Genomic DNA, 17,100 nt, shown 5'->3' with positions numbered 1-17,100 from the left:
GGGGAAGTTGATCCCGGGCCCGAGGCACCACGTGGAGCGGGAGGGGAGAGCGCAGGGTTCAAGCAAACACGGTCCCCGCCGCGGGGGGAGCTCGGGGGGGTTTGCGCAACGTTCGCAACCTCAGAGCAGCCAGAGGCGAGCTCCGTCCAGCGCCGCGGCCAAGCGCAAGGGGCGCCCGCGGGGGACGATCGCCCCGGAACCGAAGCGCGGGTCCGCGTTCCCAGCCGGGCCGGTGCGGCGCTGCGCGGCCCCGGTGGCGGGGAGCGGCAGCCCTGGCGCTGGGGGAACGCGCCGCCCGCCCCGCATGGCGACCCGGCGCCCCGAGGAGCCCGAGGCGGCCCGCAGGAAGCGCGGGAGGAGGAAGGGCTGGCGCGGCCGCGGGGAAGCGGCGACGGCGGCCGCGCCGAAAGGCACCAACGTGGCGGCGGCGGGTCCCCCCCGCAGCCCCCGGGAGTTCTCCTCCAACTGGAAGGCGCTGCAGGAGGTGAGGGGCAGCGGGGGACGGGGAAGGCCCCGGGGCGGGCTGGGCCACGCTGTCATTGCCTGAGCGCAGCTCCGCCATGTGCCTGGTGATGAAGAAAGTCGTGAGCTTGGTGTCGGTAAATAAAGCAGAATGCCAGGAGCCATGTAAGGTTGGACGAGATGAGCCTTGAGGTCCCTTCCAACCTGGAATTCAGTGAGCCCCCAGGAACGATGGTGAGGTCAGAAACGGGGGGAGATAATACTTTTGTTTGGGGGTTTATTTTGTTTTGTTTTGTCGTTTTAGCTACTGAGGCAAAAGGCAAATAGCTCCAATGAGTCCCGCGCTGCATGTCAGACACACAGCAAAAAGACACAGCCACTCAAAGCAGGAAATAGCCAAGAAGTCCCAGTTATCAATGGGAACGGGAACGTGGTAAAGGTCAAATCCACAAATAAAATGGACAGTGGTTCTGGTAAAGACAATCCTCCTTTGGCTAAGGCAAAACCCAAGGGTTGTGCAATGGTTAAGAATATGAATGGAACCAGAAGCAATGGAAAAGACTGCAAAGATAAAAAGAAAAATGGTGATATTTTAAAGGAGAAAGATGATATAAAACATAAGAGGAGGAAAGCTGAAGAACATGCGGAGCAGCAACTCAAAGAGTGAGTACTTTAGGCATCATACATTTACGTGAACATTTATTTTGGGAGGTGTACCTAAGGAGCAGAGGAGTACACTCAAACCAGCTGCACACAAAGTCTAAACTTTGTGGCAGCATGCTTCTTATATCTCCCTGTTCCACAACCATAGCAAGGAACATGCATCGGTGACAGTACTAGACTAATTGTCACAGAGCTGATTTCTTAATTTTAAAATAAATTATTTTTCTACACTATAAAGGTGCAAGAGTGCTTTAAAACCACCAAATGCAATTAAATCTGTACTTACCAGGGCTGAAATCTGGTTTGATGACGTCGATCCAAAAGATATTGAAGCAGCAATAGGACCTGAAGCAGCAAAAATTGCACGAAGAAATCTGGGACTTGAAACAGGTCAATGCAGTCAGTCTGTGGAGCAGGTGCTGGTTAAGGAAAATGCTTCTGAAGGGTGAGCGGCATTCCAGCGGGAAGGGTAGCAGTAGAACTGTTGAGATCATTTTCTCATAAGCTGACAAACTGCGGAGTTTCCTGTTCCCGTCCACACGGGAGCCTCGCAAACGCCGCTCCGTGGGCCCTGACACACCGGCATCACTGGGCTGCCCTTTGTCTTTTAGGCTGACGCGAGCTGTGGCCATGGACTGCGAGATGGTGGGAGTGGGACCCAAGGGAGAGGACAGCATCGTGGCTCGCGTCTCCATCGTCAACCAGTTTGGAAAGTGTGTTTATGACAAGTATGTCAAGCCTACGGAAGAGGTGACCGATTACAGAACCACTGTTAGTGGCATACGCCCAGAGAATATAAACACAGGTAGGATTTTTTTTCCCCAAAAAAAAGTTCATTAAGGAGGGAAAATTTAACAGGCTGTCACAGAAGCATTGTTGGCTGAGCTTGGAAAAGTTTTAGACTTACGTTGGGAAATGAAATACAAAATGTAGCCTGAATGCCAAGAAAAAATTTGGGAAGAAGTACTTTTCAGAGAGTGGTCACTAATGCCTAGCAGAAATGTACGTGTGGATTATGGTATGGGAATAATAGGAAGTTTATTTACTTTTAGTGCTATGCTCTTTATGGAATTCTCTATGCTGTTCTAACAAGCAGAGGATTTAGTGTCCTGTGCCAATTTGTGTAACTACAGTCCCAAGGATACAATTGCTTTCACAGAAAAGAGACAGCATTTTAGTTTTTTAACTTGCTTAGTTGTCTCCCGCATCTAATGGAAATTGTTTCCTTTTGTGGTATTTTTAGGTGAAGATTTTAAAACAGTTCAGAAGGAAGTCGCTGACATCTTGAATGGAAGGATTTTAGTTGGCCACGCTTTGCGGAATGATCTAAAGGTACATGGCTGCATATACGGTATTTTGAGGAAAAGGCTGCAATAATTTTTAGATTAATTTTCTAGTACAACATTCTGGATCAGATGAACACACCTGAACTTCTAGAAACTACAGCTTTATTACTGCTATCTTGGTTTCTTGCCATTTCATGCTGCACCAGTTACAGCCTAGTCACTTGCCCACTAGAGTTCTTCAGCTTTCCAACTGCTTGAGGGTGCTGATAGCACTTACCTGCCTACTAAAGAGGCAGGAAAGAAACAGAATGATGAAAAAACTGCATGCTTTGCTTAGTCCCTAAAACTTAGCAGCCTGATTGTTGTTACCAGAGACAAGTACCTTACATCATGCTGTACCAGCACTGCAGAGGTAGTCTCTACAGCTGGTGCCTTCAGATTAATTTCTGTTTCTCATACTAAGTAGAACTGTGGTTCTTTGAATCCAGCCAGGGTCTGGATGATCTGGGTCTTGTCCATTCATGGTTTTGAACCCTTCTCGTATAACGGATGGAAGGAAGCAGCAGTAAGCTGTACGTTCAGCTTTATAAAGTTTCATGCAACAGCACACTTTGGACTGTAAATGTAACTTCTTCTAGGTCCTATTTCTTGATCATCCTCAGAAGAAGATACGTGACACACAAAGATACAAACCTTTCAGACAGAGAGTCGGAGTCAAGGTAAGAGACTGACGGGAAGATGCCCCTCAGCTCAGTTAACTGACTCTTGAGCTGCTGTCTCCCAGTGCTGGCTCACCCCTACACTTGCCTCTACCTGACCCTATTTCTTCTTTCCTACCTGAAATAGGGATGCCTCTTTTTGTCATTTGAAAACACTAATCTAGGTGAATCCTTTCTTAGTGTTTGAAATACATCAATAAGTAACTTTGGTTCAGTACAAACATTACCAGTAATACCTGTGCATAAAAGTCAGTGACTTTCCCATTCTTTAGCATTTGCATGGTCTTCCTAATGCTCTTCTGGATAGCAAAATAAAATGGTAGAGTTCTACTTACAGTAAGGCTTATGCCATCTTCTTAATGGTGCCATTTCCACAGGGATATTAAAAAAAAAAAAAAAGGCTTCAAGTTTCTGCTTCGACTGTAGGAGTAAAGGGTCAGATTATGGGGAAACATTTCAACTTTCACAGCTATATACTTGGGTTTCGTTTTTCACAGCAAAGCGCCCCAAACGCAAATCCGAGGGTTATGGCAATACACAACATCCTCTCAGCAGCGTACACAAATCTCAATTCATTATTCTTGACAGGTCACCAGCAGAAACTGAGATGTGCCATATTTTGAGGCTTACGCAAATGAGTATTTTTATATACATACACACACATCTCTATATGCATTTTAAGTAGTGCAGAACAACATGATTCTGTCTTTTCTGTCTCCAGAATGGGAGGCCATCACTGAAACTGCTCTGTGAGAAACTGCTAAATGTTCAAGTGCAGACATCAGAGCACTGCTCGGTACGTATCTCCTCTTAACATACATTTTTGGGTAGATCAGGAAGGTACTACACATTAGCTCTAGGATCTGGGTTCAGTCCAGAATGCTGTGGGTTCATTCTAGCCTCTCAGTAAAAGTTAACGAGCTCTGCTTAGACACCAGCATGCAGCAGGACTGTCGTCTAGCTTGCTTACCATTACGTCTCATGCCACTTGGATTATTATCTTCATAAACTGCTTTTGCACAAGTCAACTGCATTTTGTGTAAATGTTATTAATTCTTGTTATTTTAAGATCCCCAGGGGAAAAAAGTAATTTCCAAGTATTGACTTGCTTAAAAGCAGAATTCTGCACAGTTGTACTGTGGCAGGTTGGATAAAATAGTGAGAGCCTACTACTGAATTGCAGCCATTACTTCCTTTCTTTCAGTGGGCAGGAGGACATAAGAGAAGAATGGACTGAAACAGGAGGGCACATAATGATGGTGTCTCCAAGATACTATATCAAGAGTATTTTTTCATTATGGCTTTCCAGATCGTGGCCAGACACACATAGCCTTGTGTTGGGCCATGCATACTGAATACACATTCATCCCCTTCCACCAGTCACAGAACCTAAAGCTAGAAAACAGTTATGAACTGTTAATTGAAAGGATGCATTAAAATGATGAAAGATTTAGCTGCTTATTAATAATAATGTTCTTAACGCATGTCAGCTATGTTTTATTAAGCCTCCTGTTTGTTCTGTTCCCTTTTAGGTTCAGGATGCACAAGCAGCAATGAGGCTGTACACCTTAGAGAAAAAGAAATGGGAAGCTGCTGTTAAGAACAAATCTAACAACAAAAACTGTAAAACTTGAATGATTCTACCCCTGTGTTTTTATCTGCAGCATTTGCTGGTTTCATGTCACTTTCCAGGGCAAATTTAGAAATAACTCAAAACTGACAGCAGCAACTTCAAAAAAATCAAGAGACAGTACTTCCTAACCTGGTATGTTAATGCTGCCACCCAAGAATACTGCTGGCACCCCCTTTCTGATGCCTACCACTGTGTTTCAACAATATTTGTAACTAATACCTGCATTTGTGAAGTACTTCATCAGTTAAATTTCTGAATAAAAGTATTTTTAAATTACAGTAGATGAAAGAAGAAACCGTCATTGCTTTGCTGAAATTCCCAAGACTAACATCTTTATTTAAAATACCTCACAGTCTACAAAGTAGGGTGAATTCTTAATTATTGCTGTTAGTCTCACAGCTGTGGTACCTAAATCAACAAGATGTAACACTGTTTATGTATGACTAATAGCCCAGTATTAATCCTGCTCCTGAGAAAAATCTTTAAAAATCTTTGTGGAGCTTTTCTCTCTGCTCAAGAAGTACAAGTCTTGTTCTTAGGCAGAAGTTTCTTTTACTTCTGCAGTTTCAAAAGCGTTGCATCCACAAGGGTCATTATCTCCTGGAGAGGAATGAGAGTTGTCCAAGATTACCTTGTTGCTTCACTTATTTTTATATTCATTAATAAAAACAGTGTCTAACATAGGTCTTTAAAGTGGCTGGTGTTTTAAACATGTGGGGTCCAATCCTACAAAATCCAAAGCGTCTGTAATTACCAGAGTGAAGACTAATGCTGTGATTTAAATTATGTAAATGGATACTGGAAGGTAACAAGGAATCTGCTTCAGAGATTTAGCAGTTGCAGCTCACACACTGTACTGCCAGAACAAGAGTGTTCTGGCCTTCTCCGTCTTTACTGTCACCAGGGGACATAGGGAATGACAAGTGAGGTTTACAACAGAAGAGGGAGCCTGCTTTCTGCTGTGATTTTTTTTCCACTGCACTAATAGCTGCAGTGTTCATTCAAATGGTGCAGACAATGCCTGCAGGAGACCGTAGAGAAGTGGTTTGTGTGTATTATGTGGCAATTTATGTAAGCAGGCTAAATGCATAACTGAAAAGAGCAAAGCTAAAAGACTAACCAGTTTCACTGGCTCAATGAACAAACTTCCAATTACTGCTTTCCTGACAGCAAGTCATTGCAAGGGAAGTGTTAGTGTAACATTAAATAGCTTGAATAACTTTGCTGTTTCTGGTGTGTTCTACTTTCAGCTGGGATAGAGCTGATTTTCTTCCTAGTATCTGGTGCAGTGCTATGTTAGTCTGAGAATGATGCTGATAACACACTGATGGTCAAGTTGTTGCTCTTGGTAAGTAGCACTTACCCTGATCAGGGGCTTTTCAGTCTCATGCTCTGCCAGTGAGGAGGGACACAAGCCCTGAGGGAGCAGAGACAGGACACCCAACCTGAACTAGCCAAAGGGGTATTCCATACCACAGCATCTCCCATCCCATCCAGGGGGCAGCAGCTGTGTGGTACTTAGTTGCGGGCTGGGGTTAAATCACAACATGCAGTTTCAACAGTTACACTACATTTCAGCAAGTAGTCATACTGAAAAAAGTAAGTTAAATCTTCAGGCAAATGGTCACAAGGGTTTGGTTTGGTATGTTGGGGGTTGGTTTGTTTTTAAGGATGCTACTTGCAAAATAAAAGTAATTGGTGGTAATATACTTACATTTTATTCCTGTAAACTTCCCTGGTTTAGTATGAAGAGTGTAGTAAATCAATGCAGTGTGGCAAGTGTGACATAAAGAAAACCTCCAACTACTTGTTTTCAGTAGATATACAAATGCACCCTTCACCCCATTACACCTAACTCTAAAATTCTGCACTATGTAATTCCAGCTACTTAAAAACTATAAAATCAATAACCAGAAATAACATACTAAGCATGCACTCCATCTCCATGACTTCTACATACCATGCTAGATGGAAACCGGCATTTTATTTCAAACAGCAGTTCCTCCATTTTCTGGGACAGCATATCCAGCACAACATCATCTGTAATGTAGATGAACAGGGTCATTTATGGTTGCTAGCACAACTGCCAATAGTTTCAGCAGGAGTTAAAGGACAGCAGAGAGAGGACAGATGTACACAGGGGAGGTGAGAGAAGTTGCAACGTTACATCAGAGTGGCATTTATTACTCAAGAACAAAGGGGATGAACTCCCAGTTCCAACTCATCCTCTCAGATACAGAGCAAGTCTTTCCCATGAGCAATAAAGACATCCCTCAGCAGCTGCTGCTTCAGTTTTTTACTATCTTTTGGGGGCAGGGGACGGGAAGAGACACGACAAACACCACCCCATCTCACCATACTGAACCATCTCGTTAATCAGCATACAGATATTTTCCACCACTTCTGGATCATCGAAGTGAAGGCAGTAGGCATCTTTGATCAGGTTTATTCCACTGCCTTTTGAATCCATTGTAAGTCTCAAAGCTGCTGTTTCTGAAAGGGAGACAAACACTGCTGGGCTACTCGGTAGCTGCAGGCTGCATTACCTGCTTTCCAGTCTCCTGCTCCAGCTAGCACATGTGATATTTTTCCAGAAAGTCATGCCCTTTATTTTCAGTCTTCCTAAAAGCTATTCTGAAGCGTATCTGGGCAACAAGTAGCAGACCACTTAGGCAGCTGACACCATCATGCAATGGCAAAGTGGTATTTTAACATTTACTGTTTTCATATTCATTCAGCTCTAGCCTTTTACGCAGTTGAAGCAATTCCATCATAAGCAACAAAACACTCTGAAGTTACTAACAGATCAGCTTGTGCTGATCCAATACTTCTCATACACGCATGCTGGGTCCATGGGAAGAAAAAAATTCACACCTCCAGTTTCACTATTTCCTCTTCCAGCCCTGCAAGAAAAGATTAACTCAGGAGAGCAGCTGTCAGTCCCAATCCCACCATGAACTCTTGATCTATACAGAAACATCCACTTCTGAGCTGATGTGCAATTAATAAAAGAATAGCTGAACGCTACCAGATAGCCTTAGAAGGCTTGCTAGTGCCAGGCAGGCATTCTTCACCAGCACTGGTCTTCCTGGGTTCATCCTGAGCGCATCCAGCAGAAGTGCTGTTGTGGGCTCATATTCATTTTCAGTTAAGCAACCTTAGAAAAAAGACAAACACACAAACCCCCAAAACTTCAATAGGCTCAAAAGCCTTTACACTGATCAGCATTTCAACTTCTGCCTCCTGTTTCTGAAGCGATTTTTTAATATGCAATAAAAGTTACAAAGAAAACGTTTGAAAGCCTGTATTGCAGTAAAAAAAGGCCCAATGTGGTCTTTCCATGAGTTGATTCAGGGGTCTAGGAGAAACTTCTGATATATCATCTATGTCAAGATCCCCTTTCATTCTCCAAGCCAAAAGGAATGGAGAGTCCTGAACGGTCATCCTGTTCTGCTGGTGGGTACCAGAAATAAGATTGCTTAGGGTGTTTTACTTGGCTCTTCCTCGTGGAACAATGCCATAAGCACAGGGCAGTAGGTAAACATATGGCAATATTCTGCATGAGGAAGAAATAAGACAGTAGCGCTGAAGGATGCATTCCTTAGTGCACATGATCGTGAAAGATGCATTTTATTTTTTTAATCTGAAACATTATTCCAAATTTACAAAGCAAACGGCATAAAAAGAAGCCTCCCAGCCCATGCTGCACAACACTAACGCTGCCATCAAAGGCGTAACACAAATGGGATCCTTGGTCTTAAGAGATAAGCCAGAGAGCGCTCTGCACAACGTGGGATGTTGTAGCCGCCCATCATTACAGTAACCACTAGCAGCATCAGGTACATAATTGCTACAGCTCATCAAAAATAACTTCATTAGGGAGTGTCAGAGAGTGAGTGCAGGGAAGACTGGTTAAGAGACTATGCAAGTTCGTAACTCTGCTGCCACCTGCAGAGGCTGCTAAGGCCAAGCAGCCTGTATTTCAAAGATCACCACTGACAGACAGGCACGTTTAGCACACCAGCCTTTGCCAGGGGCAAGGACACTGTGAAAACACACCTTGGAGTGACAATGCCCATAGAGCTGAGCAAGCAGACTCTGCAACGGCTCCATTCTGGAGGTGCTCTTGAAGGACCTCAAAGACAACAGGGACAGCACTTGCCAGCAATGCTTGGTCTACATTAGTCTCTGAATTACCAGAACAAAAAGGAAAAGCATCAGCATTTTTTAATAAACTAATATCATATGCACATTGCATGTCAAACTATATCAGTAAAACCTTAATGGGTGATGGCATACAGTAATGTGACATTATCTTAGGATGGACAACAGCAGAGGGAAAGCATATAAAGATGTATAAAACCAAATCAAATTTTAGAGGACTAATAAAGAGTTTATCGCAGAAAGCTGAACTTCTCCAGCAACTAGTTTTCTTTGCCATTTAAATTCTATGGGGGGATCACAGCAACAAAACTCAAAAAATAGCCATCTTTCTGACAGAATATTGTCTGCAGGATGGATATTTGGCTAGTCACATATACCAAATGGGTGGTTTGTTGCACTGAGGGAATCCTGTGCTTTCAGCCTTCCTGGATGAGTAGAACACCACACACCTACACAAGAACATGTCACAGAAACAAATCCCCTAAAAAACTCCCAGTGTGGTCTCATAAGAAAGGGTCAGTTCAAGCAATGACTTGTGGCTCTACAACTCTGTGGGGTGATGCTGGTTTAGTTCTGAGGCAATGGGAGGAGTACATCACCACCTTGCTAACCACATTTCTTTTGGAAAAGCAAGTCTCTAGCAGATGTCCAACTCAAGATTTAGCCCAGTGCTGCCAAGGTAAGTGTGATGCAAAGCAATATGTTATTAACTCCAAATGCTATTCTGATAGCTGATCTGATACGCTGTTTGCACTGCACAGAGCAAAATTGTGTGTACCCTTTCATTTCCAACACCCTGTTCATAAGCTGTATCTTGGCCCAAACAGTAAAAAAATTGACTTTGACACCTTGTCACAAGAAAGCTTGCTAAAAAGTCTGAATTAGTATTTAATTTTCTCTCATTTAACTCTGGATCACTTGAAGTTATTCTAGTAGCGCTGAGGAGACATCTCTCCAGAATGGGAGAAAGGAATAAGATCCAGTCCCAGCAACAGGAATGTTTGAATTCAGGTACGATAGCTGCTGCCTTTCAGTCAGTCTAGGCACAACACTTGCTGTGTTCTACTCACCACTCACAGCCAAGCTCCAGAGAACCCCACAGCAAGGGAGGCAGATACTTTCATTATGAAGAAAATTTCTTAAAATTGACAGAAGGTCTGGAATTATTCCAAGTTCCCACAGATTCTCTGCAACGACTTCTGAAAAACACAGGAAAATAAATTCTATAGAATCTGGTTATTTTTGTCCCACTCACTGTCCTCACAACAGAGAGCACTCGCTGTATTTAAACAGTGATAACAAACCAGCAACATGCTACCACCAACCAGACAAAAGCAAGAGAACAGACCAAAGTCTTTAACAAGATGCACTTAAGCACAGTGCTCAGCACAAGTGACCCTTTCAAATGGATGTTTGGCCATTTTTTGTCCTTAGAGATCTGAAATTTACAGAGCAGAAAAGGACTTGGAGGGTATAAATTGCTATTTTTCAAGTGTCTGCAATTTAGTGATTCAAGTTACCTCAGCTTTAGAATTAGGGAACACTCTAAAAGTAGTTTGGTCTTAGACAAGTTTACTTGTACATGACACTGTACTTTTTTTTTTTTTCTTTAAGATTAACCTCTTGCTGCTAAAGTCTTCTGTAAGCATTTAGAAAAGCAGTCTTCTGATGACTGTTGAACTGACACTGAAGACAGGTAAAAAATACTGTAAGTATTTAGCAATTAAAATCTCAGGAGAAAAATAAGAAACAATTAGGTAGAAGGGTTTCAATTCACCATGGCACAGCCAAAAATACAATCCAGGTTCTATGTCCCCATTCTCCCAAGCACTACTATATGCACAGTTTGTACTTTTTTCCAAAACAAGATGAAATACAGAATTGCATTTATTAGAGTGATCCTGTAAGTACCTGAAGCCTCAGCAGTGTATTTTATACTTTCTAGAGTGTTATCTTACCAATATTACCACTATCAAACCAATACCTACAGACATCCATATCTCTCAGTGAAGTCACAAGTTCTGTATTATATATTAGATTACAAAAGCAGAAACACAAGAACGTTCCCCAGAAATGAACCAGGTCACCCACCGCTGGCTGAAAGCATCATCACTAATGTGTAGATCAATGAAATTAACTCTTCAGTTTCAAAGTGTTTTCTCGCTGTGTCTAACAGAGAGCTGATCATATTCTTATCCAGGGCCATCACCACATCCTGCTCTAGAGCTGTCAAAAGTAGACATTTGTACAGAACAAAGTCTGAACTCCCTGCTGTCAGTGCAAGTAAAATATTCAGTTAATGGCATTTCTTAACATAACATACCCCAAAGTTAACTTAAATTTTTCTTTTTCTGAAACACGTTTCTTACTATTTTCAAGCTTGTATCATTACCAGGTATTATTCAGGTAAATTGCCAAGAGAGTGACAGCAGGGACCACACAAACAACTGAAACACACTTTTACGGTTTGAAATTCAAATACCAGAACATTGAGACTCTCTTATTTACACACTCTAGTAATACTCTACATAACATTAAAAGAAACTTGGTAGCCTAAGATCGGTAACCTGTACTTAAAATTAACATTAACAGTCCTGAATCATGTCCTGAACATGCCAGTCCTGAATCAAGCCCATGAGAATCCACAATCTTACAGCTGATTAAATTTCTCTATTACTTTTAATTTATCCCCTAAAATCATTACTGAACCCATTTCAAACCTTATCTGCTACATCTAACTTTACAAGATATAGGCTGTATTACTCGGCATAAGTTGGAAGTCTTATAACTGTACCTGGATTAAGAATTTCAAGCAATAAACTGCAACCATCTACTTGTAACTTCAGAGAATCTACATGAGTCTTCATGGCAGAAGTGATCAATTCTGTGACCATTAGCAGATAGGGAAAGGCTGCGGGGAAGAGTTGAGACAACAGTCAATTTCACAGCTTCAAACGCTCAGTGGGTATCTATACTCCAAAACACAAGAGTTCCAGTTTCAAGTAAATTTAAGTCCCTATGGGCAATGTGATATGGCAGAAGAATATTCTTGAATCAGAGAGAAGAAAATGCTAGTACAGGTGGAACGATACAGAGTGAATTCTGTAGCCTCTATGGGAAATGCCTCTTTAACAGTGACAGCTGCAAGGCTATGTAAACTAAGTGCGGCCAGCATGCTCCTCATAAGTCACACTGGCATGGTTCACTGGTCATGCAGCAAGTTGTGGGGTAGAACACTGTGCATGAGCCCAAACCCATGCTTTTCAGAATCTGTGGCGAAAAGTATTTCCCTAGGTCTCCTAGTTCTGGGAAGACACTGAACTTCTGGAATAGCTAATACAGCTATTCAGTGTATCCACAAAGATACGATAAAGTGTTGAATTAAAACTGGATGTTTTTCAGGAATACATTTTGAGCACCTTCAAAGATGTGAGCAGTCATGGCAAGCCACAGAGCAGAAGTGACAAACAAGCCAATCAGATGTGTGCACAGCCTTGTATCGCTGCCAATAGGATTGAATGAGAATCACAAAGATCCATTTGTTTGGTTATTTATAACCAAACCCTGCTGTATTACTGAGTAAAGATTCCTTCAGTAACAGAGTTGAATGACATGGGTAACTAAAGAAAAAAGCAAATCACTGTTTTTCCTTATCGATCACAGATATGAACACCTCTGTTTAAACCTGATAAGCTAATGCTAGCATTGAAATGCTATCAAATGACAGCACATTTAATGACTGAGTTAACATGGTGCTTTGAAAATACCAGCCTTGATCTGAAAGATTAATCTGAAAAATGTGCAGATGCCAGGAGAAAGTACAGTCTTCCCTCACACAGCTTTACTAGACACACAGGAATTAGACACGTGTAGCTTCCTTTGGCTCCATCAGTCTTTTAGCCCCAGGCATTACCCTCAAGTTGCCCAGCACTGATATGAATTCCCTTCCTTAAATGTCAGTTTGCCAATTCAATGAGTTGCCAATTAAAATATCACTAAGGCTTTTTTCAGTGCCTACTTTTCTCACCCGGTAAAGAACCTCTCCTGTGCACCAGAAGCAGTTACAAAACAAGTTCATTAATAAAATAGTGGCTTACCACTTTTCTCTCTTACGAAGCTGGCGAGGTGCTGAATGGCTTTCACCTGTACTAATTCTATATGCCAGAAAGCCTGCATGATTTCTACATAAACCAAGAAAATTCTTTTAACCATTAGATACAAACACTTAGAAAAAGCACCCAAATTTTCTCTATTTTGTTCAAGATGCGAATTCATATAAATGAAAATAATGTAATTTGTGGTTGTTGAAAAAAAGAAAAGCTTTTCCCCTAATTCACCAAACATTTAAATACTGCAAAGTGTTACGATTCACCTGCCTAATCTGTGAATTTGGCATTATATACTTTGGGGATCTGTTAAAATATTAAATGAGTGCAGGAATAGGGGATCTAAATGCATTATTCAGATAGCCTTTTCAGATTAAGAAAATAGCTTCCTTATTTAGAAAGAATTAATGGAGCAGATCCTTTGCTGGCATAATTTGGCAAACATTGTTAGAATGTAGACAAAGTAAGTGGGCCTCCCCAGTTTTCTGAGGAATGATCTGACCCCATTTACTGGTGCAGTAAGTATAGCTGGTAATCTTACAAGCTTACATAAAGGCTGTGTAAAATCCTTCCTCCAAATAGCATCCCACTTTATTTCAAGTAAAATTAATGTCCAATAATTAATTTTCAAATAAAATACATGCTTACTGGGAAACACATGGGTTTATTTCCTGTGAAAATCACTATTAATTTCATTTTCCTTATTACCTAGGACATTTTCAATTCCTCCCTCAAGGAGCACATCTATTATTTTGGGAGGCAAAGACGTTTTCAGTTTTACTGAAGGCGCACCAGCAACAATCAGGTAGTCCCTAATAAATGGAACATCAGTCAGATCTCTAGAATTACAAGAGACAAAAGCAGTACCAATAAGTTAGAAATGGTGAGTTACAAAGAAAATCCGTAGGCTTTATTTCATTTTGATATAAAAAGCTAATATTTCTCTCAAGACCAGATTATTTTTGACAGAACTTAAACAATTTACTTCAAAACAGCTAAAGAAAGAGTTTACACTGAGCAAGCCATGCTTAGGCTTCAAGTTAATGGCTTGTAAAACTGTATACAACATGATTTTATGAAGTAACTCTATCAGAATGCCCACTTCTGAACAAACACCAAGTCACTGACTTTTCCAATACCCCAATTTGTCATGGCACTATGATCCAGCAACCTTGACTCGAGCTCTTTCAAAGAGCAGCTAACATTCCCATCTTTGTGAAGGTAGGTGAGGCTTAGGACCAAGAAAAAAATAAACCCAATAAAAGACAAGAATCCAGAACTCACTCTGCTGTGGGCCTCATGCTGGGCTGAATCTGTAGCATCATAAATAAAACTGGAAATAAAGTCAAAGAGCTGTTATCTCCATTCTGCATTAGTGTCTGAACTCCCTCAAGACAGCTGGTATCCTGTCTAATATCCTGCAGTAGAGAAGTTATCTCTTCTCCCTGTGAGAAGTGTGGTTTCAGAAGGGCTTTCACACACTTGTTTACAGACATCCTAGTAGGTCCATGACATTTTTAATCTATAATGAAGCACTATTACATACATTCAGAACGAAGCAGGTCATCATGTCAAGTAGAATACAACCTAGAGACCAGACGTCAGATTTCTCAGTAAAAATAGAATCAAATGTTTCTGGAGCCATCCAAGACTTGCTATCTGTTGAAACACAAGTCATGCAGTAATGTTGCTAACATTGTACTATATACAGTTTCTGTTAGCACATGCATGAACTGCACGCAATTGTTTTATGTCAAAAAATAAAACCTGCAGAATATACTCTGCAGGTATATTCTGCAGAGATTAGACACTTTTTACTGGTGACATGTCCCAAGAGACTAAAACACACTGTAACTAATGAGCAATTTTCTAAGATGTTACTGCATATGTATCAAGCTAAAAAGGATTCAAACTGTATCTGTTGCAGAGGTCTGAGACTCAGACATACCTATAGCTTTCAATTGCGAACACACTGCTGTAGGCAACTGCCTATGAATATCCTATTCACACTTTAGAAGACAAATAGCGTAATGCAGAAAAGGAGGAGGGAAGATTAGTTCTTCCTCTTTGGCTGGTTATTCTGAGGGCTAAGAATATCCACTATAACCAAATCTTTTAAAGTAAAAACAGTAAAACAAATAACTACTTTCTTCCACTCTTATTTTCCATTTCATCTCATCTGTCATAAGTGTTTCTGTACTGAAGTCGCTAAGCATGAAGGATGCTTCGCCAGTCACAAGTATGTTTGATGGCTTGAGATTTCTGCAACACAAAGATTTTCTGTCAACCTGTGAAATTGGAGTCTAGTGATACATAACTACATGTTCCCAGTATCTTTACACATCTGGATATGAAGTCCAGAATTTCTAGCTCCTACTCCCCCTTTTGGAATAGTAAAATCACTGCCTCTGAGCAGCTATGCTGAACCAACAGTCACTGCAAAGAACAGTGACCTGTCAGACACAGAACAAGATTTCTACTCACCTGTGGAAAATATTTTGTTTGTGTATATAAAACAAAGCATCCACCATCTGTCCCAGGAACTTCAGAATCACCTATTGAGGGGAATATACATGAAAGCATAACAAGCAGAATAACTTCAGATACCTTTTGGAAGACAGCTTCCAAAGCACCCTTCAGCAAAACACTGTGCTTTGAAGGTTTTAGGCAGAACTTTGAGAAAGAGGGAACAAAGAGGAAGAAATATAAAAGCAGTGAAGCTCTGTCACTTCAACCAGATGCCTTTTCTGTACTTTTTACCATGTCTGTTATTTTTTCTGACTTCTGCCTTTTTTCCTTGATGACAGATGAAAGATCTCCTTGGCCCGAGTGCTGCATTACCAGACAAAGGAACAGACATGACACCTGTAAAAAACATCACACCAATTTTGTCCCATTGTTTGCATGGAATCCCATATCCGGTAAGATAAATAAAACCAAGCACTTGCCCAAACTGGTGGGTGTGCTGTTCACCAATACCAAGGTGTTCTAAGACAAGTAATCTCTCACAGAGGAGACAATATTTACTCTTTTATTAAAAATACACCATGTTTGTTGTTGTTTGGGGTTTTTGGGGATGTTTTGGGTTTTGTTTATTAGCTTTTTTTTTTTTTTTAAAAAATCATCAAGCATCTTATCTGAAGCCATGTGGAACAATTCAAGTCAAACACACATCCGTAAAATCAACACAAAGTTTGCCTGAGCACTGAATAAATTCTGCAAATAAACGAGGCAGGGCTTTCAGCTTCCCACAGTCTCCTATAAAAGGGTTTTCACGCATGCATGAAAATCAGTACTGCACACTGGTTCATATCAGAAACTGGGGCAGCGTGCAGTACTGCATGCGGGTGACTCCAATCCATGTATCTGCAGAGCTTCTCAGCATGTCTATTCAGGAGTTAAAGCAGGCTCATTTCAGATCAAACCACCTCTTTTTTTTTTTTTTTTTATTTTTAGCATCTCACACCAACAACCCCAGATTTAAACTTGCAAAAATGCTGACATGCCTACAATGTTAACCCTGTGTTCCAGTGTAACCAACCCTTCTTCATTCTCACCTTATTATCCCAAGTCACAAATGATTCCTTGTAAGTACAGATGTTCGAGTGATGAAGTTTTAGCAAATCCATTGCCTGCACAGAATAAAAAAAAAAACCAAACAGAGAGCTTTCGATAGCTACACAGTCCTTCCCGTTAACGGGTCCTTAAATAATATCCTAAGTCAGTTCCCAACTTGTTCGTGTCGCATGCCTGCTCAAATTCTTTCAGTGTGCAAGCTCTGTTATCTGTTTGCATTCGCCAGTGTCAACTTAAGGAAAATACTTCACTAAGATTCTACTCAATATAATGCTGCAACAGCCTTGTAAGATTCAAGAATATAAACTGATCCTGAGGGAGATGATATGTGAACCACCCCCCTTCTTCAGTTCCTAATATCCAAACCTGAAAACACATCTTAGAATATGAAAGTCAAGATGATTCTTCTAACATAGCCATTATTTCTAGTAACTCCTATGCAATATTGACACTGGTGAGATGCGTACCTCCTCGAAGCTGTTTTCAATCTA

General features: G+C 41.3%; 2 protein-coding genes across 13 annotated transcripts in view; one reads left to right on the top strand and one right to left on the bottom strand.

Annotated features, from left to right (window-relative positions):
• Positions 1-13: 13 nt before the first annotated feature.
• REXO4 (REX4 homolog, 3'-5' exonuclease) lies at positions 14-5,446 on the top strand. The gene is made up of 8 exons (XM_030507312.1): positions 14-484; positions 767-1,125; positions 1,415-1,570; positions 1,737-1,930; positions 2,369-2,457; positions 3,050-3,130; positions 3,852-3,926; positions 4,663-5,446. Exons 1-8 carry the CDS (start codon positions 305-307, stop codon positions 4,762-4,764), a joined length of 1,236 nt encoding a protein of 411 aa, XP_030363172.1. The 5' UTR covers positions 14-304; the 3' UTR covers positions 4,765-5,446.
• Positions 5,074-17,100, bottom strand: part of STKLD1 (serine/threonine kinase like domain containing 1) — a 14,047-nt gene continuing 2,020 nt past the window's right edge. For 2 of the 12 annotated variants that reach the window (XM_030507301.1, XM_030507303.1), the window contains exons 4-20: positions 16,591-16,665; positions 15,794-15,898; positions 15,518-15,588; positions 15,180-15,295; positions 14,580-14,692; positions 14,318-14,478; positions 13,742-13,872; positions 13,025-13,108; positions 11,722-11,838; positions 11,019-11,153; positions 9,998-10,126; positions 8,823-8,951; positions 7,792-7,920; positions 7,119-7,256; positions 6,724-6,803; positions 6,127-6,180; positions 5,074-5,363 (exon numbers count right to left, since the gene is read on the bottom strand). In XM_030507301.1, the coding sequence (XP_030363161.1) occupies positions 5,316-5,363; positions 6,127-6,180; positions 6,724-6,803; positions 7,119-7,256; positions 7,792-7,920; positions 8,823-8,951; positions 9,998-10,126; positions 11,019-11,153; positions 11,722-11,838; positions 13,025-13,108; positions 13,742-13,872; positions 14,318-14,478; positions 14,580-14,692; positions 15,180-15,295; positions 15,518-15,588; positions 15,794-15,898; positions 16,591-16,665 (1,815 nt within the window). In that variant the 3' untranslated portion in view covers positions 5,074-5,315. Of the gene's footprint in view, positions 5,364-6,126; positions 6,181-6,723; positions 6,804-7,118; positions 7,667-7,791; positions 7,921-8,822; positions 8,952-9,997; positions 10,127-11,018; positions 11,154-11,721; positions 11,839-13,024; positions 13,109-13,741; positions 13,873-14,317; positions 14,479-14,579; positions 14,693-15,179; positions 15,296-15,517; positions 15,589-15,793; positions 15,899-16,590; positions 16,666-17,100 lie in introns of all 12 variants that reach the window. The other 10 variants (XR_003994510.1, XR_003994509.1, XM_030507302.1 and 7 more) reach the window with 10 other exon arrangements.

Source organism: Strigops habroptila, chromosome 15 (genome assembly GCF_004027225.2).
Source record: "Strigops habroptila isolate Jane chromosome 15, bStrHab1.2.pri, whole genome shotgun sequence".
NCBI classification, from domain to species: domain Eukaryota; kingdom Metazoa; phylum Chordata; class Aves; order Psittaciformes; family Psittacidae; genus Strigops; species Strigops habroptila.
The sequence above is the reverse complement of the archived record's forward strand: the minus strand, read 5'-3'. Positions and strand labels throughout refer to the sequence as shown.

Excerpts from the sequence above, each read along its gene's own strand:
- REXO4 (XM_030507312.1), top strand. The coding sequence starts at position 305 with ATGGCGACCCGGCGCCCCGAGGAGCCCGAGGCGGCCCGCAGGAAGCGC. Across the intron at positions 2,458-3,049 it reads CTTTGCGGAATGATCTAAAG|GTCCTATTTCTTGATCATCC; the intron begins GTACATGGCTGC and ends AACTTCTTCTAG. Across the intron at positions 3,927-4,662 it reads AGACATCAGAGCACTGCTCG|GTTCAGGATGCACAAGCAGC; the intron begins GTACGTATCTCC and ends GTTCCCTTTTAG.